Source organism: Tachysurus fulvidraco, chromosome 7 (assembly GCF_022655615.1).
Source record: "Tachysurus fulvidraco isolate hzauxx_2018 chromosome 7, HZAU_PFXX_2.0, whole genome shotgun sequence".
Lineage (NCBI taxonomy): Eukaryota > Metazoa > Chordata > Actinopteri > Siluriformes > Bagridae > Tachysurus > Tachysurus fulvidraco.
Genome location: NC_062524.1, coordinates 7,408,830 through 7,436,804, shown reverse-complemented (window position 1 = coordinate 7,436,804; position 27,975 = coordinate 7,408,830). Strand labels below are relative to the sequence as shown.

General features: G+C 36.5%; 1 protein-coding gene across 1 annotated transcript; it reads right to left on the bottom strand.

The window, feature by feature from the left end:
• Positions 1-328: 328 nt before the first annotated feature.
• Positions 329-27,975, bottom strand: necab1 (N-terminal EF-hand calcium binding protein 1). Its single transcript, XM_027133773.2, has 13 exons — positions 27,800-27,975; positions 25,664-25,688; positions 23,396-23,504; positions 20,971-20,996; positions 20,771-20,868; positions 13,855-13,991; positions 9,335-9,456; positions 8,225-8,301; positions 7,273-7,326; positions 3,864-3,976; positions 2,190-2,267; positions 1,927-2,018; positions 329-1,832 (listed from the first exon to the last, which is right to left on the bottom strand). The coding sequence occupies exons 1-13, from the start codon at positions 27,884-27,886 to the stop codon at positions 1,804-1,806; spliced, it is 1,047 nt and encodes a 348-aa protein (XP_026989574.1). The 5' UTR covers positions 27,887-27,975; the 3' UTR covers positions 329-1,803.

The window sequence follows — 27,975 nt, the reverse complement described above, 5'->3', positions numbered from 1 at the left end:
CAGGAGCAGGAAGGAATGGTCAAACTATCTGTGGGAGCATGCAGGTTTGGTCAATGGTTTCTGGTGGAGTGGGTGGGATTAGTTAAATTATCTGCATTAGGGGTCAGGACTGCTCAAAGCTTATGCGGGTGTACAGAGGATTGGTCAAAATTTCAGCAGAAGCAAGCAGCATTCATTTTAGGTTTATAATATTGTCCTAATATTTAATCTATGATGTCAATAAAACTATAATATAATCGTAAGTATAGCCAGATTGTATGTATTTTTATTTATACATTTCTATATGTATGTATTTATTATGACACAAAAGACATGATGACTTTAGCCTTATCTTTATTCACAATGAACAAATTACATAAAATACAGCAACTGTAGTGAATCTTTATACAGAAACTGCAGAGGGAAGAACGGGGTTGATCACAAGTACTGCTACTTAAGGAAGCACTTATGTAACAGTGCTGACACTTACACAGTCTAGCTACAACCGTACAGGACATTGCAGATCACAGTCACTGTAGCACTGAGTCACAGATTAATGAGGTGCTGATCAGTGAATGCCAGCATTGTGATCATTTTATTCAGAATCAGTTTTTAGCACATCGACAGGAACAATCTTTGAGCTAAAATGCAACTTTTCTGAACCCCTTGGAGTTTTATTTCAATTTAACCACCAAAGAAAATGATTCAGAATAGCAGATTACAGAATCCTTAACTGTTCAATCTAAGATCCTACTGGGACTGTGGATTTTATGAGTGCCTTATTAATGAAAGCTTATAGCCCAAAAACTCATATTATTAACTGTAGAACATAAATATCTTGTGTGATACTTGTATCTGTGTAAAGAAATATATATGTTGGTATATTTCAGTAATATGTTCCAATGAAATAAAGTAATTTAGTGTTTCTAAATAAATAAATAAAAAGTTTGGAATTATTTAACCCCATTTTCTCCCATGTATTCACCCTACAATTTCCTAGCTAGCACATGATTTTTGTTGGCCACGATTAGCTGGTGTCAATGACATACATCACAGCTAGTTTTGCGCAGTGATTTTCTGCAGAAAATGTCAATGAATTCATCGTTATGATTCCTTCTTATTTAACAGCCTTTATTACACTCCGTCCATCAGTTTGTTTAATCACATTTCATTTGCTACCGACTGCTATGTTGAGAAACCTGAAGAAACAGGATTAACCAATTGGAATTATGCATTTTTCCAATTTGCTTTGGAAGATATCAAGGTAAAACCCAGTGAAAAATTGTTGTGTAAGGTGTACTGCTGGAGAAGAAAAAGAAGGGAAGGTCTGGTTTTATGAGCAAAGACGTTATCTTGTTAGCATGACAGTTTCATGATTTTTAGCAGAACTCTAATAAAGGTGTTTTATTCCTTGTGCCTATTAACATTATAAACATGGCAAGATCGGTTGATGATAGATTGTGCCACAAATAATTGAATGACAACTTTAGAATAGCACCAATTCTACTGCTGTCTGACATTCACCCATAATGCACAAGAAAACCATACTTATCAATTTAACTGTACAGAACCTGCTGTGAATTATCCTGCTTTCTCATTTCCTGATTATGCCACTGCAGTAATGATTCAAAAAAACTCACACAAACTTATTTTTTTAGTTTAGTTTGGTGACTAGGCCACTGCTTTAGAAATCTAGGAATGTATATATTTTAAAGAGCTAACGATGATGGAGCATGGATGTCTGATGATTTTCACCACACAGGAAGTGTAACAATAATAATGATAATCTCTGTTTCCTTTTTATCGTTGTTAATTATTGTGGTTCTAATTGTTGTTCAGGACCCACCATGATGCTGGAGAAGAAAGAAGAACACAAGAAATCACAATTATACAAATACAGTATCATCTCGTTCTTGTACAACACAGTGGCAAGTACGCTCGCTGTACCTGGTACCAGCATAGTTGTCGTAATTTCCGGCGTCTCCAAAAAATCCACGTTGGCCCTCTGGAAGGTTTTGCTGTAGTTCGTCTGCAGATGACTACACAAAGAAAACCACTACATAAGAGACTACAATATTACAGCCCTATAATGTGATCACACACTCCACTGACTTTCAGTTTTCTGATTTCACTAAGGATAGTTGGATAAATAACAAAATAATGACCAGGCATGCACATTAGGAACTGGCTAAAATAAAACTAGGACTTACTTCTTCCACAAACTGCTGTGCTCCCAAAACTCATAGAGTATGAAGCGAGTCTCGTTAGCAATCCGCTCGACAGCAACACTGCCGACAAATGACCAATCATTAACGATGCGATTTATTCTTCTATTGAAACCATCAGTAGCAAATTTTAGATGTTTTAGATGTTTTTCCTGCTCTACAAATTCAAATCTCTAGCTAATAGACATTCTTGTAATGACTTCACACGTTTTAATGAGTCACTTGGGTTAGAGCAGGAATTAGCATAATACTGCAGGACTGATTAAGGCACTCTGTCCAGCGATGTTTTGTATATGGAACAATGTACAGTAAGATTAGATTAACAGTGTAGTTCAGGCACTGTTCTCAAACATGATGTCAAACCGGACCAAACGAACAGCTGAAGAAGGTCCTGAGGAACATTTCAGCCATTCATCACTCTGAAAATACAGCTAGGTGAAGATTCAATAGCATGAGATATGTGGTTATGATTCTATGGGCATCAGATATAAACTGTTACTTTATTGAGCACAATCAGGTCTAATTAAGCTCAAATTAGACTCAGTAAAGTAAAATGTACAACTATAAAGTGTATTCTTTAAAAGTGTATATGGGATCTGTTATGTAAAAATTCATTCATTCATTCATTCTCTCATTTATTTTCTACCGCTTATCCGAACTTCTCGGGTCACTGGGAGCCTGTGCCTATCTCAGGCGTCATCAGGCATCAAGGCAGGATACACCCTGGACGGAGTGCCAACCCATCGCAGGGCACACACACACACTCATTCACACACGAACTAACACACTATGGACAATTTTCCAGAGATGCCAATCAACCTACCATTCATGTCATTGGACCGGGGGAGGAAACCGGAGTACCCGGAGGAAACCCCCGAGGCACGAGGAGAACATGCAAACGTCACACACACAAAGTGGAGGCGGGAATCAAACCCCCAACCCTGGAGGTGTAAGGCGAACGTGCTAACCACTAAGCCACCGTGCCCCCCTTTATGTAAAAATTATAAATGAATATTTACTTGTAATTTCCTGGATCTTTGTTAATCCCTGGATATGAAGCATGAATGAATTTACTAGTGAACTCTTTACTCAGTTCAGAGTAGAATTGGGAACGTGCTACTTCTATACACTCAGGGGGAAAAAAAAATCAGTGTATAAACCAGAGGTCCAATAGACATCAGATATGCCTTATGTTTATTTTATAAAGGGTGTTCAAAGCACTGTATATGTTTAATACTAATTGACTATGTACTATTTTGTGGTAGGATTAAATCTCTGAACTGACCATGACCCAGTCACTGTGAGCTAAAACCAATTTTCTCCAAATCTCCATGCTCACCAGCACCAGCCTCTGATAATCGTGAAACTAATGTGAAAACTTGGCAAAACTTTCATATGTGAATAACTTCAGTGCCCCATGAGTAAAATCGAACCACATGGCTTAATGTGCTGTATGTCACTTTTATCTTGTCCTAGTTTCTTCACCACATAATAACTGACACATCAACCTCCGTAACCTCTCTGATGCCAGCCCATGTACATTTATATTGCAAGATTTATCTCAACCTAGTGTGTCTAATGGAAAGGAAACATTTTGATGTGTGATATTTTTAAGCCTTCAGACATGGCGCAGTGACAGAGATGGAGGTGCATACTCACTGGAGGCTGCCTGTCTGGATGCTAGCACAATCAACGTACTGCCGCAGAGCCATGCGGAACTCCTCCAGCTCGTCCTCCATTACGGACAGCTGTCTCTGCACTATCAGAATGTGCTAAAAAGAGAACAAACAGCACTGTATACAAGAGCCGTCATGTTCCGTTTATAAATTTATCTTCATGTAGCTAATTTCAGATCAGTTAGTTGAAAATGACTGATAAATGAATTTTTACTTGAGATAACATCATGACATCTGAAAATAAGAGTATATAATGAGTATATATAAAGAGTAGACCTGGTCAGTGGTACATTTATCATTAAGTAGTTAACAAATCTTGATGAATAAAGGGACACAGAAATGTGACAAGTGCTGCCAGATCAACATTCGTATTCTGAGATGATTTGGTAGAATTGACAAGAATCACTAATGGATTTTGAACTTAAGGGACCTAGAGGGAGGAACCAGACATGCAGTGTAGTGACAGCAGCTGGCAGACAAGAAGGAGAATGAGGATAGTGACTTAAACACAGAATATGATGGTCACATATCATCAGAGAATCAAAAATTCTTTATATACCATGCAACATACAGTATGATGTTATGTGCTATTATGGGGGAAAACGGAGTCATAAGTGCCAAAGCTTCAAGCAGAAGTGGAGAATCTGGATAAATAAAACAGGTTCAATTATGCAAAAATGCAATGTTTATGAGCTTAAATGTTATTCCCTCTAGTTGCATTGATTAGAATGGAAAGCAGCTAGTCTTTAAAGACAACGATTTAAGACTTTGATATATCTGATATATTTCTCCTTTAATTATCGTCTGTTTTGTCTGTGACACTAATGGTAATTAAACTATAATGAAAATACATGACTCTGGTGTTCAAAAACACATGGATGTCAATGTATAAAACATCAGCGCTGCTGTTCTTTTATACGCTTCACTCTCACACGGTGGAAATCACTCTGCATAACATTAATGAGGCACCTGTGAGCTACTGATAGACAATTAAACAGAGAAAGACAGAAAAGGCCACAGTTTCTTCAGTGCACAAGACTTAACAACATTCTGATGATGGCTTGGTTCACCTCCTTAGCAAACCCTGAAAACATAAACATCATTGCAAGTAAATATAAAGCTTTTTTCTGACTGATCACCTTTATCTTATGATGAAGCACTCCTTTTTGTTGGAGTGGTCACTTCCTGTATGACCAGGTCCCTATCCACAGGGTATGAAATCTCACTAATGGCCTGTGTTTGACAAAAAGTGCAGAAACCTGCTGATGGGTTGAACAAGGCTCAACTGAACCAAACAGGAAGTGATAGTCATCTCCCCGGGGTCAGGACTGACCTCACTGTGGGCACTAGAGTGGTGCCACCTCTCATAAAGTCTTCTCCAAGTGCATTATACCAACTTTACATGCAACCTTACACACTGTTCTGTACTATAGCCAGTCCACGATCCATGTCATGTCCTATAATCTTTATATGCTCATCTACATAATTTCTTACACCATACACAATAAATATAACACACAGAATTGCTTACATATGAAATCACTACTAAAAATAAAAAAAAAACTGATTTTTTCGATCCTTGTGTGAAGAAGAATATGGATGCAATCCAAACAGTTCTCTTACACCTATATTTATGTAAAGCAGGGAATCGAGCCACACATCAACACCAGTAACTAAAAATAGACAGTATTGTGTCTCAGCGGTAGAAATAATAAATAACAGATCTGGGTGTTCTTTGTCAATTTTTATATGCATTTACTATAAGTGTTTTAGTCATCTGGCTGTTTATTCACCAACCTGATGGTTACTGCTCTGATTTTTGTCACTTTATGTAGTACAATGCACATCTAAACAAATACACTGTGAAGTGTAATAGCTCTCTCTCTCTCTCTCTCTCTCTCTCTCTCTCTCTCTCTCTCTCTCTCTCTCTCTCTCTTTCTCTCTCTCTCTCTCTATCTATCTATCTATCTATCTCTCATGCACACACAGACACACAGACACACACACACACACACTGGGGGGCAAAACATTCCCAGGTTACGTCACTGCCATGTTTTAATCATTGACGAAAGACAAATTTATGACAATGGGCAGTTAAGCATCGCTTGGAGAAGAGCATGTCATGAGTCATAAATGATCTGTTTATCTTCCACCATTATTCACACACATAGACACACACATTTGGCCAAAGAAACCGTGTGCAGTATATCACAGGTCAGAAGAGGAAAAGAATAATTTGGTTTCTTAAATGAAAGGCTTTAACTTCTGAGATTAAAAAAAAAAAAAAAATTATTTCACAAATGTCTTACTACAGTTTTACTACACATCCTAAAGCTTGCATTTTAACAATATGTTAAAAATACATTTTGAGTAAATCTAACATTTTATGTCTGCAGTTTCATAATGATGATACAAGCTAGTTAGCTAGCTATAAAGTTTGTTTACATTAAGCTGTTTACATAAAGGCAATGTTAAGCTCATTTCAAAAAAAAACATTAGTTTCAATATTAGCTAAATAGCTAGCTAGCATCATAACAATTCAGTTGTTTGTTTTACATAAAATATATACATTTTTAAGCTAACTTCCAACTTGGAGATTTTGTAGTTTTATATAAAGGGAATATTAGCTAGTTAGCAAGCAACCAACAGTAATATTTTTTTATTTAACATAATCACTATATTAGCCAGTTAGCTAGCTAGATTTACTGTAGAAGTGGGACCTTGTCCACATATATATTTTGTCAAAGATTTTGGACAAAGCAATGTCTTAACTTAAGCAGTAGTTCCACCATATTTGGTGTAGTTTGTATTGGATGGAAGAATAAAATTAATGTTTTATATACCTGTGGATGGGGCTTGATTCCTTTATAAAACATACTAATTATAATCATTATTATAATGGTCTTCTGGCCACAGCTGGATACATTTAGAGCACAGTTACAGCTTTTACAGTTACAGATATTGCCGGCTTTTCCTCTACATCTCTGTATGTCTGGATAATTGTTTCTGTGTATATGTGTCGAAGCAAAAGCATATTCATTCTGATGTTTGTAGATAAACACCGTGATCACATTCTCACACATTCTGCTGCTCAGCACAGATCCTCACAGGGGGCCAAGTGTTGCTCAGACCTATTTTTATTGCTCTCTCTTTCTCTCTTACACGCACATACAGTGAGAAAGAGAGATAACGATCTCTCAACACCGTCATATGAGACTGGTTCAAAATCATTTCTGAACGATGAAACTGACAAATGACAAGTGAAAGAGCAACAGACAGATGAAAAACAGAAAACCTGAGAGCTGTGTGGTTTCCTAGACAACAGTATAGAGAGGGTGTAGTACTGGTTGTGATTACTGAGGGAGCACAGAGAGGAGCTGGAAATAAGGTACCGATTTGGTGGAGCCTTCTGAGACCTCCTCTTCTACCGGCTCCAGACGCAGCTCCTAACCCAGAAAGAAAAACATAACTTCAGTTACAGCAACCACCAAAACTTCTCTCAGTGATTTCCAGTTATCTTTCTGTAACCTGGAAACAAAACACAAAAATTTCAACATCAACTAAAAGGCAGATTGATGGGAATAAATATGAAGAGTGAGACATTGGCGGAGAGAGAAGAAGTGAAGGGAAAAAAAGTGAAGAAAGAGAAAGGGGGACAATGAAAGGGTGAGGAAATAAATGAAGAAGGAGGCAAAGGAAAATTAGAAAGAGAGATACAGACAGTGAGAGAGACGAAAAAACGAAAGGAGAAAGGAAAAAGACGAAGAGCAACAAAGGCAATGCAAGTGGAAGAGTGGAAGTGAGAACTGAGAGATCAAGAGAGAGAAAGAAAGAAAGAAAGAAAGAAAGAAAGAAAGAAAGAAAGAAAGAAAGAAAGAAAGAAAGAAAGAAAGAGGAGGAAGGAATAGATGGGGCAATGAAATCAAAGGCACTGTGTAAGAGAGAAAAAGGGAAGGGTGAAAAAAATGAAGGAGGGATCTCAAAAGGGTCACACGTGAAAGATGGATGGAAAAGAAGGAAGAAAAAGACAGACATAAAGAGCAAAAAACGAAAGCGGGGAGAAAAGATTAAAGGGGCTGAAAGACAATGAGGCAATAGTACTAAGAAAAATGGAAAGAGAAAAACAATGAACGATAAAGAGAGAGGGAGAAAATGAATAATGAGTGAGGAGTAGAAGGATGGAGAAGTGAAATAAAGCAAATAATGAGAGATTAAAAGAAAGGACAAAAGAAACAGAAATATCATGGACCTTAATTACATTGTTTATGGTATGAATCATCAACTGGTGTGTAATTATACAGACAATTAAATGATGCGATCTGCAGCTGGATTAGTTTACGTTACCTTCTTCTCCAGGCGATCGATCAGCTTCTGCAGTCTGTTTATCTGGATCATCCACTGATTGTCCTCTTCATAGACACCTAGAAAGAAAAAAAACAGTTCAGCAAACAGAGCTAAAGCTCGTTCTTTCTCTCGTACGCTGTCTTTATCCATTCTCTTTATTAACTAGATGTAAGTCTTCTCTAAAGACTTTCCTTGTTGTAAAATCAAAACTCTGTCTTTATGTCTTATATTTCTTAATTCTTGATTAAAATCAATCAATAAGCAACAAATATTCATTCTCTCACCAGTCATGTATTTCTCTCTCTCTCACTAGTCACCTCTCTCTCTCTCTCTCTCTCTCTCTCTCTCTCTCTCTCTCTCTCTCTCTCCATCTCTCTCTCTCTCTCTCCAGTCATATTTCATGCTCTCTCTTTCTCTCTCTCTCGTGCTATCTCTCTCTCTCTCACCAGTCATCTCTCTCTCTCTCTCTCTCTCTCTCTCTCTCTCTCGCTCTCTTTCTCTCTCTCGCTCTCTCGCTAGTCATCTCTCATGCTCTCTCTCTCTCGCTCTCTCACCAGTCATATCTCTCTCTCTCTCTCTCTCTCTCTCTCTCTCTCTCTCTCTCTCTCTCTCCCCCCACCCCCATAGCTTGTGAAGTTCTCCAACACTCCTGTCCTGAAGACTTTCCTATGATGGAAAATTTATATCCTCCTTACCTTCTTATTGTTACAAAGCACTGACACCAGACTCTGCTGACACAAATCTTAAATATACTGTAAGCAAATAATACATTTCTTCCAAAAAATGTCCCTGTGTTATTAATTTTTGTAAAATTTACTGTGATGTGGAATAATGTTTCATAATGGAGCAGTTCTATGCACTATAGTTAATTGAAATTCATGCACAGTATATGCCTGGGTTTTATTATGCATTTACTTCTAAGTCACTTTGTATTAAAGCGCCTTCTGCCGAGTGAATAATGTCTTTTCACAGAGATATCAGTCAGCTTTTAAACGGTGCAAAGGTCCAGTAGATGAATAAAGATTTGTCATATAAATTCTCCCAAGCTCTGAGCAGTGCAGACAAGCTCTGTTGCTCTGTGGCAAGCTCTGAAGCTAAGAATAAACACACCTGAATTGACAAGAGTAAGAAGTGGGTTGTTCGGAGACAAGCTGTTATTCCTTTGGAGTCTTCGATTGGATCGCCTTCCTGACCATTGAATTGACAGCACCTCAGGCTTCAGGGGTGCCTGCCTATAAATGAGACCACAAAAGCACACACACATACACGCACACACACAGACACAAACAATGTTGAAAGGTCATAGACACCAAGCTTTATCAAATAAAGCCAAATGTTTCCTCTGAAAATTATATTCACATCAATAAACTGTTGTGTGCATCCTCTGTCCAAGAAAAAGATTCAATTTTGAATAAAAATATGTAGATACTGGTTTATTTAGATATACATTCCTGTGTATATATATGTATATATATAGAGTGCATGTAAGGAACCGATAAAAATATTGTGTAATAATGTATGGGTGACAGTGTGTTATTAGAAATTATTTAAGTACAATAATTAATCACCAGTTACAAACAGAAGATGTTTTTTTTTTCCAAATGTGACCCTTCAGAATTTAAAAAAATTCAGTCTCATACCATAGTTATATGCACAATCCATTTTCATCTTTGGCTAACATTGTACATTTTCATTTACAGTACATAGTTCATTTGTCATTGCATTAGCAAATTATGCCTTTGCATTGCTAAGAATCCCTGTATTGTCTTATATATTGCAGTTGGCACTGGCAGTATCGGCACCTGCGGTTTGTTTCACGGCTAATTAAGCACTCGTCATTAGCACACTCTTTCAGTCAGTCAGCGCACTATCCTTGTGCTCTCACGCTGTCATTTTCTATGCCACAGTATCTAAAGTTTTCCTAATCTCTATAAGTTAATGTTTGATCCTGCTTGCTATTTTGTGAAGGAGTCTTCAGTTTCAGCGTAGTCACCATACTACAACCTCACGATGCAGTCACTCTTAAAGGTCAAACTGGTTGGCTAAACTAATCAGAAGTATTTTAATTTTTTTAAGTATTTTTTTTCCTTACAAAGTACTACCACTGTGCCATTTTTTTATCCAGTAGAGCCTGAATAATTTCCCAGTGACAACCAGACACCATCTATTCTGGGTTTCTTCTTATTAGAGTGTATTTTAGCACACCGGTTTTTAGAAACAAACAGAGGAGGGCAGGTGTCAGGATTACAGCTCAGCCGTGTCCTCATTATGCTTGAAGACACTGTTACACAACGAGGGTCCTGAGGGGAGCACATCCCACACGGTTCAATGTGTCTTATTTCAAGACCATAATCACCAACAGGAGAACTCAGTGTCCATGCTGCTCTACAGAGGTGAAGCCGACTCAGTGAGAGTCAAAATCACACCTGCACAAACTGTGGGGAGTGGACAAAGCTGAAGCTTTAGAATTTGAACAAGCAGGACTAATGCCACAGAGCAGGTCTTAAAGATGTTTGATCCTATAATAAAATAGACATTTTTTACTGTGATTTTCAGATTTCTGTTGTTGTTTTTTTGGAGTCTTTTTGGAGCCCCTAAACATTAGTTGAAGGCCCTAGCCAAAACAAATCTGCTAAAAAGTAGACAGTCTATGTTTCTGTCTGTTTGCATATTTCTACATTTACTAAACCTCAAGATTTTTTATTTATTGTTGTGTAAACAAGAAAAAAAAAGACCTATTTACCCCTAAAAAGTGTGTGTGTGTGTGTGTGTGTGTGTGTGTGTGTGTGTGTGTGTGTGTGTGTGTGTGTGTGTGTGTGTGTGTGTGTGTGTGTGTGTGTGTGTGTGTGTGTCGGTCAGATGAAAGCCGTGGAGAAATTGTACACTAAAAGAGTCTCTGTCATGCACCCAACCTCCCTCGTTTCATCCTGCGGCTTTTAGCCGCTGCTCAGAGGTCCAGACTGAACACTTCAGACAGAATAGATAATCAGCAGATCTCATTTCTATCTGCACTAGTCAACTATTCTAAACAAACCTGATCATCAACACAGGACATAGTGGAAATAAAAAGTAGTGTTTGCTTAGAAGAGCCATTACAAGTGTAATAAAAATTTTTTTTATAAAAAGACAGATATAAGTTAAGCCTTTCAGTAGATGTAGTAAAATGAAGTTAATGTCAATTAAGTCATTTTTTTTTTTTATGGCATTTATTTCTTTGTCTTATTTGCTGTATAGGCAGAGGCTGATTTCTTTCTATCTCATGCCAGTAGATTCATGGAGCTTATAACTGACATTTACATGGAGCAAATAAACGTGTTATTTAAGCCTGTTATTTAGTTCTTCAGCGATAAGTCCATAAGATGCCATGAGTAGCCTACTGATCAAATTTTTCAAAACGTCTTAGGACACTAAAGGTGAACACTGTTAGCAAACACTGTCTAATCAAAGTGCAAATTACAAGAAGGGACAATCAACAGAACTGAAAGGTTTTCTGTGGCTTTAATACAAAAAAAAAAGCTAACTATCAGCAAACACAGCTTTTCTGTTTATATTAGAAACTGATAAGGCATGATTCTTGCTGCTTATTTGTCTTTCTGAAGGATTTATAGTTTTATGGTTAATTTATTCATTTTAAACTTATATCTTAAATGTACATAGTTCTGTAAAGCCTCACTGGTACATTTACATTTACAGTACAGCATTTGGCAGACGCCCTTATCCAGAGCGATGTACAGAAGTGCTTAAGTCTCTATCATTGGATACATTAACTCTGGTTCACTAGGTAACATACTTAAGATACCATGAGTCTAAAACATTGTTCATAAAGTTTTTTTTGTTGTTATTTTTTTAAACATATATGCAACAAACCGGGAAGAAAGTGCTAGTTGAAGTGTTTCATGAATAACTTGGTCTTCAAATGTCGTTTAAAAATAGCCAGTGACTCAGCTGTCCGGACACCTAGGGGAAGTTAGTGCCAGAACAGAAAAGAGTCTCACTTGCCTCTTACCCTGAGAGATGGTGGAACCAGTCGAGCAGTGCCGGTAGCCCTAATGGTGCAGTACGAGGAGTGATGAGGGCTTTGAGGTAAGAGGGAGCTGGTCCATTTTTGGCTTTGTATCCCTGCATCAGTGTTTTGAATCTGATGTGTGCAGCTACCGGAAACTAGTAGAGGGAATTTTTATTATCTTAATCAATGGGAAATTATATTAGCGCATCTTTAGTTTATACAGGTCAACACACCAACGTTTTAAAAGTGCTTCCTTAAGCACATTATCAGCTCTAAAACAAGAGGATACTGTATACGTCAAAGGCGTTCACTGTCGGATCTTGTGCGAAAAAATAACAAGACAACCTATTAACTGTTCTTTTTTGTGCGCTGAGAAAAATCCATCCAAGAGTAAAGCAGAGAGGCAGACAGGAGAGAAACTGATTAGAGAGTCTGTGAATGTGCTCGCAGGAATGAATGAAGCACGGCAGTTCAACCCTGTCATTGCCCTCTGCATCTTAACACTCACTGAGTCACTGAGCGGAAAAAAATAAAAAAAACAATCAGCCAATCTGAAACTATATTTATTCCCCCACTTACCAATAATTAAAATGCGAAGTGTACATATTATTTTGCAAATGAAGTGATAGTTTTGCATGGATAATTCTAGATGCCGTATGCTATGAGGGAGCAGAAGTTGACAGCAGTGCACAAAGCAGTAAGGTGGTAAGGATGGTCTTTCTCTAGTTATTTATCAATCCCACACATATACAACATTCCTAAACATGCAATTAGGTTGGTGTTGGTTCATTTTTAAGCTGTTCTCTCTAAAATTAGCTTTTCCCAACGGCAGCTGCAGCCTTCACATGACTCAGAGATGTAAATATTACCTCAGTGTCAGAACACATTATGTTCAAGATGTTCAAACTTTGCAATCAGACATCGCACACAACTCACTAGGGGAGTCACAGCACTCATAGTATATACAAAAAAAAATACAACAAACAGATTGAAGACTGGAAAATATCTGTAAATAAAACTAGCTGTAAATTCAAAGTTCCTATTCAAAGCTCTGATTCAAACCTGTGTGTGATCAGTTTAGGGACTGAATTGTTCATTGGACATTAAGTATAATAGAGATTAAAAATAAAAACTTTGCAATATCTTCAAAAACATTGTAAGCAAGTTGATATGTTTCCACGAACAGGTGTGCTTTATTCGTGTGTTATAAGAAGTGATGAATGACATGGTGTGTGATGCTCAACCCTGAAGCAAGGAAAAATATCCAACTACAAGGTAGTACTACATCACATCACCCCAACTATTAACCAATCCTCACCATACCTCAGAAATTAGATTTAGATTTATGGAATTTGGAAGACTTCCTTATATAAAGCGACTTACATTTATTTCATTTATACAGGACCTTGCTCAGGGGCCCAGGAGTGGCTGCTTAGTGGCCCTTTCAATCAGTAGATCAACACCTTAATCGTTGAGCTAGCACATCCCCTTTTTAAAATCAAATTACTTTTTTAAATAGCTTGCCATCTGTCATGCTTTACACCACACTATGAATATATGTGTACTGGTATGTTGTGGTTGCTGTACATTGAGTACCAGAGTCAGTGTAACCCAGAAATCTTGCCTTTCCTGCCGTGTCTGTTCAGCTGTGGTCTCCATGGCACACTCCAATGAGCTCTGAAGAGACTGCAGCTGGCTTGTTGTCTCCTTCAGCAGAAATCGAGTCACAAACTGCTCTAGGTGCGTGGCCTCCTGGTAATCCTGCATGTCAGAGGAACAGTGTTTATGACTCAATAGTTTATAGTATAAAACTACTTTATAAACTCTAACAAGGTTCTGTCAATTACCATGGATGGCAAGAAGGCAGGGAGTAGCAAAACATATTAGATGACACTTATTATTTATGTCAAATTCATTTTATTAGACCTTGGGTATGTGTAGTATGAATTTCAGGGGTTGGTGCATCTACCAGGTGCAAATTCACTTTAGATGCAGGGTTAATGAAAGAAACTTGATTCGTCCATCATATAGAATGAAATCATATATTGTTGTTTGTAATTATTACAGCTTTAAAAAGTACAATTGTAACTCTAACTCAAATTTTAACTAATACATCATGTTAAAGAGAAGTGGGGGGAAAAAAAACATCTAGGATTCAACATTGTTTTAATGAACAGACCCAACTGCTCTTGTTTTCTGAAGGAGTAAAGTGATTGACTGGGCACAATCTTTCCCTCTTTTTACTTTAATTCTAATGAAGCTTTTTAGAGCATTGATCAAACGTGACTCCCACCAGTGTGTGGAATAAAAATGGGTAAAAAACGAATCGTAACTCAAATGCATCAAGATGAAATTAGCACAAACACCTGGTGCCAAAGCTCCAAGCCCCATGTGGATAATTCAATCAGGTATCTGATTGTGGAGATGGAGAACGTGCGCTCAGCAAGGTCACGCATCAGGTTTTTTAATTAAATGCAGTAGATATGCAAGATCAAAAGTGTGTCAAGATGTGGAAACTTGAACAAGGAGCTGTCTCTTAATCAGTTTTCATTGGGATCTGTCTCATGTTCAATAGACAAAAAGTGGATCTCTGAAGCTGTGTGTTACTTAACGGCTAGACTGTTGTGAACAACACTCTTGACCTACCCCTCTAATTAAACACATATATATATATAAAATAAAGTATAAGCTTTTGGAATTACCAGAACAAATCTAAAATATTTCAAACAAATAAATAAATGTGTCTGAAATATGGATTTATCTGCTTTTCTGCTGAAAGTCAAAACCTTATGTTGAAATTATGCAGAAAAATAAGACGTTTTTTCCCAAAATGAGTCGTTTACATTGTTCATGAAAATAAATGCTTGTCTATTAAGACTATTAAGAAATGTTAATAACTTAAAAAAAATAACTGGAATTATTATTCTAATATCAAAACACACACACACACACACACACACACACACACACACACACACACACACACACACACAAAATACACTCTGACTAAAGAAATTTTTGTCACAATTTTTTTCTCAACCTGAGAAAATGTCCGAAAAATTTTCAAAATACCCCATGTGGGGGCAAAACTGATTAAAATGGAATAAGAACACAAGACAAAAGCAACATAGAACTCGATTAAATAATAAGATTTAAATATGTACCAGAATGATCTAAAAGGTACTGTGATTTCAAATACTGACAATTTTAACACAAATTTCATTCCTTTTTAGTAGAAATGTTGTGTTGAATTTCATATTTTATAAATAGGGAACAGCTAGTCAGACAATCACCCAATTATAAAATAAATAAAATAGAAATAGTTTCTTTAATAGGAGACACTATTTGTTATATTTAGTTATATGTTCTTATTGGTGTTTTTTTGTTAAGCGTCAATGTCGGAGGTTATATAAAATTGTGTAGATTACATTATTTTATTAAATAATGTTGTGTTTGCAAGAACATTTTAAAATTTTAAATACTTAACATCAATTTGAAAAAAGTATTAAACATTTTTTTTTTCCATTTTCACACATTACCAACTTGGATAGTGTAGAATGAAACTTGTCCATAAAACACATGCTACCAGCTACAAGACTAAGATTACAGATGATCAGCTCCAAACCAAAAGACAAGACAGAATCAATAAAACAGTTATTAAATGTTCTGTAACTGTAATGTTAGTGTTCGACACTGGCTAGTGATAGAGCATCCCCAGTCATTTTTTTAAAACAGCCTTGCATTTAAAATGAATACTGCAGACGATTGTGACAGACGTTTGCCCTCCGGCATGTTTTGAGAGGTAAGATCAAAGCAGAATGAATGGGGTTTGTAGAGACAGAGACAGAGAGATGACCTTTAAGAGGCCAGATGTGAGTCCCAGCAGCACAGACCACTATCACCTGCAGCAATTTTCATCAACAGGAAGCATCGTCTAGCAGAGCAGACAGCTTTTCCTACTTTTCTACTAGATTGAGGTGTGTACATACACATAAACATATTTTACATACACTGTATACGCAAAAGCCTTTGACTTACTAGCTTTTGACTTACTACTTATTCAATTCCAAAAAATATTTTTTGGACTTTTTAACTTGTTATTTTATTAAAATATTCAATTTTGCTACGTTTTTTTTTTCATCAGTGTTACAGAGTAGAAAAATATTAATGCATATAGTTTTACTTTTTTAGTTCATTGTTTTAGTTACAGGAGCTGTATCATGGCTGTATCATGGCTGACCTGATCTGTGCCCTGACCCCAACTCCAAAGTCAGGATATCTGTAGAAATATGTGTATATGTGACCAAAAAATGTATTCTTTTAGCTATATAACAAACATAGTAAACTACTGAAACTCAAACAGTGTTTGATTTGCTAGCTAAGTTTTCTGGTCAACTCTTTATTTAGTTCTGATAACGAAGGCTGTGTTCACTTTATCAGGGTTCCATGATTATGTAACCCTAACCCTGTCTGAAAATGCATTTTTACTACAGTTTTATCATTCATTCATTCATTCATTCATATTCTACCGCTTATCCGAATTTCTCGGGTCACGGGGAGCCTGTGCCTATCTCAGGCGTCATTGGGCATCAAGGCAGGATACACCCTGGACGGAGTGCCAAACCATCGCAGGGCGCACACACACTCTCATTCACTCACACACTCACACACTACGGACAATTTTCCAGAGATGCCAATCAACCTACCATGCATGTCTTTGAACCGGGGGAGGAAACCGGAGTTCCCGGAGGAAACCCCCGAGGCACGGGGAGAACATGCAAACTACACACACACAAGGCGGAGGCAGGAATTGAACACCAACCCTGGAGGTGTGAAGCGAACGTGCTAACCACTAAGCCACCGTGCCCCCCAGTTTTTTTATTATTATTATTATTATTATTATTATTATTATTATTATTATTATTATTATTATTTTGTCTCTTATTTAATCAATATTTGGCATTTATACGTTTACTTATTTTAGTGTTGCGTGACAGAAGAGTGTCAGCAAGAATCAAAGGAAAGGTGTACAAGACAGTAATGAGAGCAGCTCTGCTGTATGGGTTAGAAACTGTAGCAGTGAGGAAAAGACATGAGACAGCTCAGGTTGGCTGTTTTGGGGACAACGTCAGAGAGGATAGCTTGACATGGTTTGGACATGTACAGAGGCGGGAGATGGTTATATTGGTAGAAGGATGTTGGGGATGGAGCTGCCAGGTAAGAGGTCAAGAGGAAAGAGGAGATATATGGATGTGTTAAATGAGGACATGAAGGTAATTGGTCGAAGATAGAGTTTGGTGGAGACAGATGATTCGCTGTGGCGACCCCTAATGGGAAAGCCGAAAGTGGAAGAAGAAGACTTTTACATATTTTATATTTATTTTTCATCTTTGCTTTACACTTCACAGTGAACCCTTTCAATGTGATGGTTAGCTTCAATGTACAGCGTTTTCTTACATGACTGAATCATTTGCTGCAATATTGCTGTTGCCTTTTCTCTCTTTGTTCAGATATACTCCCCTACTGAGCCATGACTCAATCAACAGTAGATTGTAATGATCTCCTGCAATAACCTATGATTACTGGCAGGAAAGTAACCTCATGACCTGCTGATACATGGGCACGAGAGGCATGAAATCTTGTTTTTAATACAGTATAATCAGCTTGTACTGTGAGCTATAACTCATTTCATCGACAGTGAAGATACAATTGTTCATCTTAAACTCCTTATTGTAAAAGAAAACTACTCTTCTTCCTGAGGGGTTTGTGCAATTGAGCAATGATCATGTCACTGTTTCCCGAGTATCCTCCACTGTCTGTAATTTCTGTATTTCTGTGTATAATTTAATTCTAGATATTGCAGGTTGAAGTCATTCTTTTCGATGCAGAAAACGAGTTGTTGTTGTTTGGCTGTGTTCTCTTTTACTCTCTAATATAGATTTTCACAACTCAGTGCTAATATGTCACTCCAGTTACAGTGTGAACAGAGCATTTAAATACTTTTCATGAACGTTTGCTGTTTCCTTTCTTTTTTTAAGCAGTGCTGTTCCAACAAAACAATCACTATTATTGTTCGTACCTAGATTATAAATGTTACACTGTGATTTTGCTTTTTTCTTGTCTAATACTGCAAGTTTAGTTGTAATTCATGAAGGATTTTATTTTAACCCATGATTGCTTGACCCCAATAACTCATTACTGGAACAGTGAAAAGACTATGCATTTATATTTGTTGGCTGTTGATTTGTAAATAATAGATCATATTATATACATGCAGTATTTTATCATTTAGAGATAAAATCAACAAAAAATAACCACTTAAACTACTGAGACTCACTTTCCTAAGAGTTTAACTGTGGTTACCGAATAATATGCTTTAGTTAGACCCTTGAGGATTTAATAGATTTATATGCAGAAATGAACATTACATCAAGCAAACTCTGTTATATTTAGACAAGCGTGCGATGTTTCAGAATGACCACTGATTTTCTGTAGATTTGGGCCAAGATGTGTCTTATGATGGATGTCATCATCACAATTCGTTTAGCCAAAGCCTCCTTTAATTCACATGCATCGAACATGTGTACAGCTATCCTAGAAAGAAGCCGTATGTGTCATCACTGGTAGGAGTTTAAAAAAAGAATCCCGTGTTTGTGATTTCAGCAGTTCAAATAGTTTTGTCCAAAATAGCACAAAAAAGAAACTTGGTCTAACACTAAGCATGCTGTTGTTGCTGAATATTACAGCTAAATTGTCTCTTTCCTCTATTACTTCTCTTTGTCCATTGCTAATCATGTGGTCCATGTAAAAGAGAAAGAGCACACATCCGTCGTTCAATCGACACGGTTCATTAAACTATATATTGCTGACATGAGTCACTGTAATCAAAGGCTCACAAACTTCAACTCGCTGCCTGAAATACAGACGTGTGGAGTCTGAAGTAGTGTTCAGCAAATCTGTAATCTTATCACAGCCATAACAACACAGCTAAGTGTCAATGTGAGTAAAGTGTACACTTAATACCTGAACGCTGTAACAGCTCGACCTTTCTTCATGCACCACGGATAAGGAAGGTTTCAGTAATACGAACGCACAGAAGAGCATCATTAAGCATGGAAATAAACACAAATATCAAAGGAGAAGATTGTTTTTTTATAGTATTAGACGTAAGAGCGATTGAAGGTTTATTGATCTGTTAATCAACACGATGTACCAATGTTTGTAATGAACTCCTGACACAGGTGTGCTATTATGTACATTACAATAATGTGTTTGATGTTACAAAAATGCATCAACATTAATAGGAAATTATTTCCAAGTGAATTTATTTTCACTCCACTCCAAACAGGGCAATTAGAGCCACCAGTTGCTGGCAAGTTTCACCACTTAATTACAGCACAACATGTCCGCTCATCACTTATCTTGACTTGAGAATATTTTGCAAACTTCAAGTCAGTATCTAGCAGCTTGTACGCTGTAATGTTTATACCGACTAGATATCTAATTAAAATATCTAAAAACAGATTTTCAAATGCTAAATGAATCATATTATAAAATGACACATCAAATCTATGCATCCATAATTCGAATAGATTCACAGAGCTTCTGCTATCTGAGAGAGAGAGAGAGAGAGAGAGAGAGAGAGAGAGAGAGAGAGAGAGAGAGAGAGAGAGAGAGAGAGAGAGTGTGTGTGTGTGTGTGTGTGTGTGTGTGTGTGTGTGTGTGTGTGTGTGTGTGTGTGTGTGTGTGTGTGTGTGTGTGTGTGTGTGTGTGGGCAGAGAAGAATGTGTGACAGTATCAAGCTGGTGGCTTTTCTAGAATTTTTGTTATAGATTTATAAAGCTTCTCATCTTCATTCACAAGAAAAACCTTCAGTGTTGTGTAATATATAAAATAGTAAGCTACCAGGAGATTCCAGAGGGAATCTGCTCACAGCCTCAGCAAAAACAGGCGCAGCGGCCAATATTAAAGCACAGAGCTATAAAAATCCATGAGATCTTCTGATAAAATTATTTAACCAAAGTACTGGGATTAACAACTGTTTATTATTTTATCTAAGAAAGAGGTTTTTTTTTCACTTTCATCCTAGAAATCATCCAGCATGAAAACAGATTTGACTCATTTGGATATAAAAAAGGAACAAATTCATTAAACACTTTTTACTGAGGAAATTGTAGCTAAGGAGCAAAACATCCACAAGATTAGGAAGAAGAATCTTTTAATCGTTATACAGGGTTTGACAGGGTTGTTAAATTGCAGAGACGTTTTCCAGCTCGCAAGCTACTTTGACAGTGAAATTATAAAGGCTCTGTCACAAGATACAAACCTCCTATTCGTACCCAAAAAAAAAACCCCAAAAAACTTGAGCAAGCAACAAAAGCTTTATAGATAGATGTGTTAAAGTGACTTTGGTACTGGTTATCAATTAAAAATGAAATACTCGGCTCCAGGAAGAAGCACATACTCTTTGAGTTTTGAGTTTAGAAATGTCTGTCACTCTTACACCTTCTGCAAGGATGAAATTCACAATAATCGCTCACCTTTTTGGTCTTGTCCATAGCTTTCAATATAGAGATGTTCAAGTCTTCTAAGGCAGCAAGAACATTTTCATATTCTCCAAGATGCTGAGAGAAGTATTCTAAACATTACACAAAATATGACACATATGAAAAACTCTGTGTTGTTCTCTGGGAAAAATATCACTAGTAATATGTTGCATTAAAAATATAGCTTTCCTTACCGCACAGCTCTTCTGTGTCCACATTGCTTGAAAAAATAAGATCATTCAATTATTTCAACTGTCCACTGATTCATTAACATCATGATGTAAAACTGCACATAGAAAACAATTTCCATTAGAAAAAAAAAACGTGTAATGGGTAGCGTTGCCACCTCACAGCTTTAGGGAGCCTGTTTCAATGTGGGGTTTTATTGTATGGGGTTTATTGGGAGGGTTTATTAGAGGTTCATTCCTCTGTATAGAATGTACTGTATACATTGAAATCTTGTTTTTCTTGGTCTATGGTTTGACACAGAACAACAGGACATAAAGTGCAATTACAAAACAGTTTGAGATAACTGTAGAGACTGAACTGAAAAATTAACACTGATGGTGTCAATGCAGAATTGTTCATGTCTTCTCTGGATTCCTCTCATTTTCCTGGTGTCTACATCGTATACCTTCATTATTATACCTTACAATGTTCCCTGGATATCTCTTAGATTCACAGCTACACAGGCCAAAGCTATTACTGAAGAAGGAGTGATTTTTTTTTCATACCAATTGCATCACGTTTCTTCATTAAACTACAAAATTATTTCATAATTATTTATTTCTATTATTTATATGCTACAGTATATATGTTATGTATATACTGTAGTTATATGCTCTAACCCATACATATAGTGTTCCCTGTATAAATCCATGAATCCTACATTACAGTTTTTCCTCAAAGGCACAACTCTTTTCTTTTTTCTTTTTTTTCTTTTATCCTTCATCCTTTTATTATATCCTAAAATCTTCCTGCACCATTATGAAGAGGCATTTTTCCAGCAGCCCCTGTTACAAAGTGCCTGCAAATCAGTACAGGATTCGCTGCTATGGAAACCATGATGACTTAAATGATGAGAAATTCAATCACATGGGGTTGTAAGCCAGATCAACATATATTAACATGCATAAGCAGAATAGATGTTCTAATTCAAACGTCATTTAAAATTCTGATACGTGAACAATGCAGACACATGCGCCTTAAATCCTGTGAATAGTATACATTTCCTTGAATTGTAGAATTTTAGCTCCAAGGGATGTTTCATATCATAAAGCAAAATGCTCTACATTGAACCATTTTTAAGCCCCATTCAAGCCCCATTGAAAGAAAATGGAAAATTTCCTCTCCCTTTCTTTGATTTAAAGTCAGTCATACAGACACACAGACACTATCAGATATGATGATATGAACCTGTCTGCTATGGTCGATAGATCTCAGGGCAAGTCCACAGTGTTTCAGGACAAAAAGGGATCTCAAGCACTATGGATAATATTCATACCAGAGTCTCGGTTCGTGGCATTTGCTAGCAGACAGGAGGCTCGAAACATAACCACAAGCATGTCTGGGTGCTTGTGAATTCATGAAACGATTTCTAAATGTGTTATAAGATATTTACAGCCAACATCCTGGTAGTGGCAACCTGGGTTTTTTTTTGGTTAAAATATTTTTCATACTTCCCTTTTTTGATCAATCACAATAGACCTAGGAAGTTTAGAGGATATTCCCTCATAGGCAGTTATTTTTTTTCACCAAACACACTGCTGATGTGTTAAAAAATTGATTACAAGGTGTTGTAAAGTTGCGCCATGAAGTTTTTGCAGGGCTGCAACCATCTCGAAAAGTTTGCGATTGTCGATATTGTTGAAATTATTTTTAAAATCTACTTAAATTCTGATTCTGAATTTTTGGGTCCACCTACTGTAAGAATTTGCCTGATACATAAAAAAAAACATTTATCAATTCCCACCTTTTGATTCCAAAACATTACATCACCATTGGCGTTCCCATGACGATGCATGTCAAGTTTTGATCCTGTCTCCACCCTATGTTTTCTCATTTGCTTTTTACCACATTATATGCAATGACCCTAACTGTACACCATCTTATGCTGTTTTTTATGCTTCCTGTGTGTTCTTCAACCTATGTGTTGCATTATAATGGTGATGATGAGATTATACACACATGTTCTGCTTTATAACATACAATTTACAATTTTTAAGATACATTTCAAAGATATTTTACATCTTTTTTTTTCTTTTTTTTTGTCAAAGGTAATAACAAAGTTTCATGTAGTGGCTTTCATGTATTCATGCGGAGCATCAAGCATTTTACAATTTATTGATAGAATATAATATTGCCTAAAAAATTGGCAACTTCTATGTAATGTTCATGAATATTGTGTGCCTATTTCTATTAAAGGGCTCCCATATTTCTGCAGTTGGGTATATATGAGTACAGACTATATCCTCTGAATTATTCATTGGCTCAATAAGCATAAAATTCTGTTTCTATGCAGCTGAAGCAGGAGGTTACATGCAGGAGGTTTCACAATTTTGCAGCGTTAAATATACATTATTTGTATGTAAAGTAAATTGTTAGTTGGCCATTACTTACTCTGTATTATGGGTATCGATCTTATGGAAGAGTTCCTTCAATTCATCTCCTGACAGAACTCCATCTGAGAAATAAGCCTTAAACTCTTCAAAAGACAGCTTCCCATCATCTATAACAGTAAACACAGTGTTTAAACATTTGTTCATACTGCACAGGGCCACCTGTACAAAATACACGTGTGTGTGTGTGTGTGTGTACATTTACATTTACATTTCTGGCATTCAGATAGGAGAGAATGCAACGTTTCTTTTAATCATAACTACGTATGTGAACATTAAACACTCAGACGGTAATAATATGGATGTAATAATGCAAAAGCAACAGCATGGAGCTTGTGATGTCTCTGTGGCCTCAGGTATGTCTGCACATGGTGACACAACTTCAGCAGTGAGTCATACAAGTATGCCCTTAAAATAGAAGTCGCACAGACGTCGTGTACCACAACCACTAATTTAAAAACAAAAATGAACAAAAGAAGACAACTCAGGAGAGGAGTGATGGAAAGCTTGACAGGAGGCGGAGCACTGGGTGTTTAGTTGAAAGACTAGGAAATCGCTGCTACATATCTTAAGCTACATATATTTCAGTCGCTTTACCGTGAAGCTGCCAGAAGACATTCCTATCAGTTTCTTTCTTTCTTTAAGAAAGCAGAAAAAGGAATGATATAGTGCCCATACCATATGTTCATTCATTCATTCATTCATTTTCTACCGCTTATCCAAACTTCTCCGGTCACGGAGAGCCTGTGCCTATCTCAGGCGTCATTGGGCATCAAGGCAGGATACACCCTGGACTGAGTGCCGACCCATCGCAGGGCACACACACTCTCATTCACTCACACACTCGCACACTACAAACAATTTTCCAGAGATGCCAATCAACCTACCATGCATGTCTTTGGACCGGGGGAGGAAACTGGAGTACCCAGAGGAAACCCCCGAGGCACAGGGAGAACATGCAAACTTGACACACACAAGGCGGAGACGGGAATCGAACCCACAACCCTGGAGGTGTGAGGCAAACGTGCTAACCACTAAGCCACCTCAGAAATTTACTCAGAAGGTGTTTTTTTATTTGATACAAATTGACATATGCTAATAACATATTGAGAAATCGATATGCAATAATTACAGAGCAATTAGCAGATTTTTTTGCAATAGATAAATAAATAGTAATTAATCTTTCACTTAACCCTTAACTCCAATGTCTTGTCAGTGGCCCCTTGTATGATACATGTAATATGATTTTTTTGGTCCAAAAATAATGCAGGTCACTATTATATATATTTAAATATGATATTATATATTATGGGGGGCACGGTGGCTTAGTGGTTAGTGGGTTCGCCTCACACCACCAGGGTTGGGGGTTCGATTCCTGCCTCCACCTTGTGCGTGTGGCATTTGCATGTTTTCCCCGTGCCTTGGGGGTTTCCTCCGGGTACTCCGGTTTCCTCCCCTGGTCCAAAGATTTGAATGGTAGGTTGATTGGCATCTCTGGAAAATTGTCCGTAATGTGTGATTGCATGAGTGAATGAGAGTGGGTCCAGGGTGTATCCTGCCTTGATGCCCGATGACGCCCGTGACCCGAGAAGTTCGGATAAGCGGTAGAAAATGAATGAATAAATTATATATTATATAGAATATTATATTTAATATCATTGAGTATTTGGAAAATGAGTATTTACCATTAACTCTGACCAGAAATGGTTTACGCAACAAATTATTATTTTTTTAATTCATTACAGAATGATAGATCATATATATTTTTCATTTATTGTTACATCTAATTAGTTAAACAGTTCGTTCTTGTCACATACATTATAGAAGCTATAGAACATTCCCTTTTCTGCCTCTCTTATTGTTTAAAAAAAAGAAAGAAACTGACTGCAGAATCCAATCCTGAAGACTTTTACAAAACCTTGGCACTGGAGAGTCCTTGCAAAATATAAAATTCAATTCGATTAACACTTCGACATGATCAGCCTCAGTCACGGCTGGCAATATTTAAACGATCACTGAGATTGTTTGAAGGGACACAATGACATTTTATTTTGTGCCAAATTCTTCATCTGAAATATTGACTGATAATAAACATGGTGTGGACGGTCCATTGTGTTTCCATGACTACCGGCCAATAGCATTCAAAGGGACAGTGCTAATTGGGGGCTGTAAAGCCACATGCAACACATACAATGAGATACACAGTTTATTAGATAAGTGATTGGAGTATGTGAACCATCGATATGCATAAGGGTTCTTTATGTCTCACCATTTTTATCAGCTCTCCTTAGGATCTGAAAAAGAAAGTATGTCATGGTAAGAGGACAGGAATTGACAGTAAAATGCATTCATTCTATAAAAAGACACTGCTAGACCCTATTACATCAAAGCCTCACTGTGTTCAAATAAGTTTATGTGATTTGAGACAGAGTAGTTCATGTGATGCCCGCTTTGTGCCAGAATGCTCTTGGGACATCAGTGTCTGAAGTTAATAAGCGAGAGCTAGGAGGAGCACAGATTTAGAAGAAAGTGTAGTCCCAAAGCTCAGTAAGACTCCATTAATTAGACATTTATTTCCCAGCAAGTGTACTCACACTCTTAAAATTTATATCATGGTGGGCATGCCAAGAGTGTGCTACATTCAGCTTCCTTCAGAGACAAGTAATGCTAAAAAAACACAACTATGTGCCACTGATACTGTAGTGATAAGTAAAATTATTAACCTAAATTAATTTAACCAATATTTCCAAAGTAATATTTTAAATCAACATGACTTCATTAAAAGGTACCGGCTCTGATTTGGAGAATATCTGTATTCTGTGCAGTGGACGGTGAGTCATGTTTACTGCCACTGTCTGGATTACAGAGATAATGTATGAATTTACATTTAATCTTTAGGGAAATATAATCCAATAAAGCTAAATAATTTCAGTGTTTAGAGGACTGTCTAAAGGAGAGGGTTTGAATATATAACCTTCCAGTAAATAGCAGAGACCTTTAAAAAAGACACTACAGGTGAAGCATGTAATTACTTGTTTTGGAACTTTTTAATTTATGTAAATGAGGAATTATCTATTTAATTATATACACATTTGCATATTTAACAAAAGCCAAAATCTGTTGGGTTTGGAAATTTGGTCCATGAGATAAGACATTTATGGAACAGATATTTTTAACCCAGAAAACACTATGTTGTTATTTTAAAAAAATAATATGTTCATGATTTTTTCATTTTCAAATATATTCAACAATAATCTTAAAGTTTTATGAATCTACATTTTAAAATGATACATTTCTTGCTATGAAAAAACTGTACTATATGTCTATACTGTAGCATTTTGCATTTTTGTCTTGCAGAATTAAAATAGAAAAATGATTTCTGAATAAAATGTGTAAAATGTCATGGATACAGGTCACCTGGAAGATTTTTATATCTGAATATTGAAAAAATATAGTTGTTTTTTTTTATAGAATAAAGTCTTTTCACTCCAGTAAATGTGGTTTATATGGTTTATATTGAAAATTAACATAAAGGAAAGGGAACTTTTGTCAGAAAGCTTTATGTCAGAAAGACGTTTTTCAGAGATATATGAAGTGACATTCTTGTGGGAGGAGTTTAAAGTCTTCTTCAAAGGTTTCAAACAATGAAAGTCTATAAAACTTTAGAGCATAATAGAATTTAGTAAATTCTTATTGAATATTAACACGACATTCAAAACATCACCTTCACAGCATGGAAAAGCCCAACAACTACACTCATCTACAACATACACTTAACAAGTTACCCTATTGTTAAACAAATGAACCTTAAAGGATTTCTCATAGAATATGCCAAAATCTTGTTTAGCTTCATGATCAATTAAGAGCTAAGGACAGGTAAGAGATGAGAATGGTGAACAAAAAAAATCACTGCATGGTATAATCTCACATGAAGTGTTACACCAGTGCTGTCAATACAGGTTACCTGCATGAGCAGATCCGCCACACGGATTATATAAAACATATAAATAAAGCTATAGATGTAATTGACAAAAATGTCAAATCTACATTTTTATCCAATCTGTAGTCAGCTTTTTAAATGCTATTTATTACAATAAGACATAATATATTAAAAACTGTGTTACTTTAATTGGTAAATGAATGAATGAATGAATGAATGAATGAATGATTGATTGAATGAATGAATATTGATCTAGTTATTTATTTATATTATTTATATATATATACAGTATATATAAAGTATATATAAACAAGTACTGTATACAGATGAGTATGACAGGGAAAAAATATCTCTGCATCTACTAATATATTTATTCCTAAAATGTAAAAAGGCACAATATTTTTCCTAAAACAACATCAATTGTCATCATTAACCATAAACCAACATGGAGCCATCAGTACTTACATCTAAAAATATGGACATTCCCTTCTTTAACTCCACCGGAGTGCCAGTTTCATCCGAAAGTGACTGCATCTCTTCGGAGCAATCCATGTTAAGAGATTTATATCAGAATAACAGAGCCTTGATGTCCACTGCTCTTCTCTGAACACACTCTTTCACGTGGACGCGCACAGACCGAC

What these genes read in the sequence shown, in the direction of transcription:
- necab1 (XM_027133773.2), bottom strand. Translation starts at nt 27,886, where the DNA reads ATGGATTGCTCCGAAGAGATGCAGTCACTTTCGGATGAAACTGGCACT. An exon ending in GAACAGACACGGCAGGAAAG is followed by an intron (nt 9,457 to 13,854) that starts GCAAGATTTCTG and finishes TCTCATTTATAG; the next exon opens with GCAGGCACCCCTGAAGCCTG. An exon ending in GACAACTATGCTGGTACCAG is followed by an intron (nt 1,833 to 1,926) that starts GTACAGCGAGCG and finishes TTTCTTCTCCAG; the next exon opens with CATCATGGTGGGTCCTGAAC.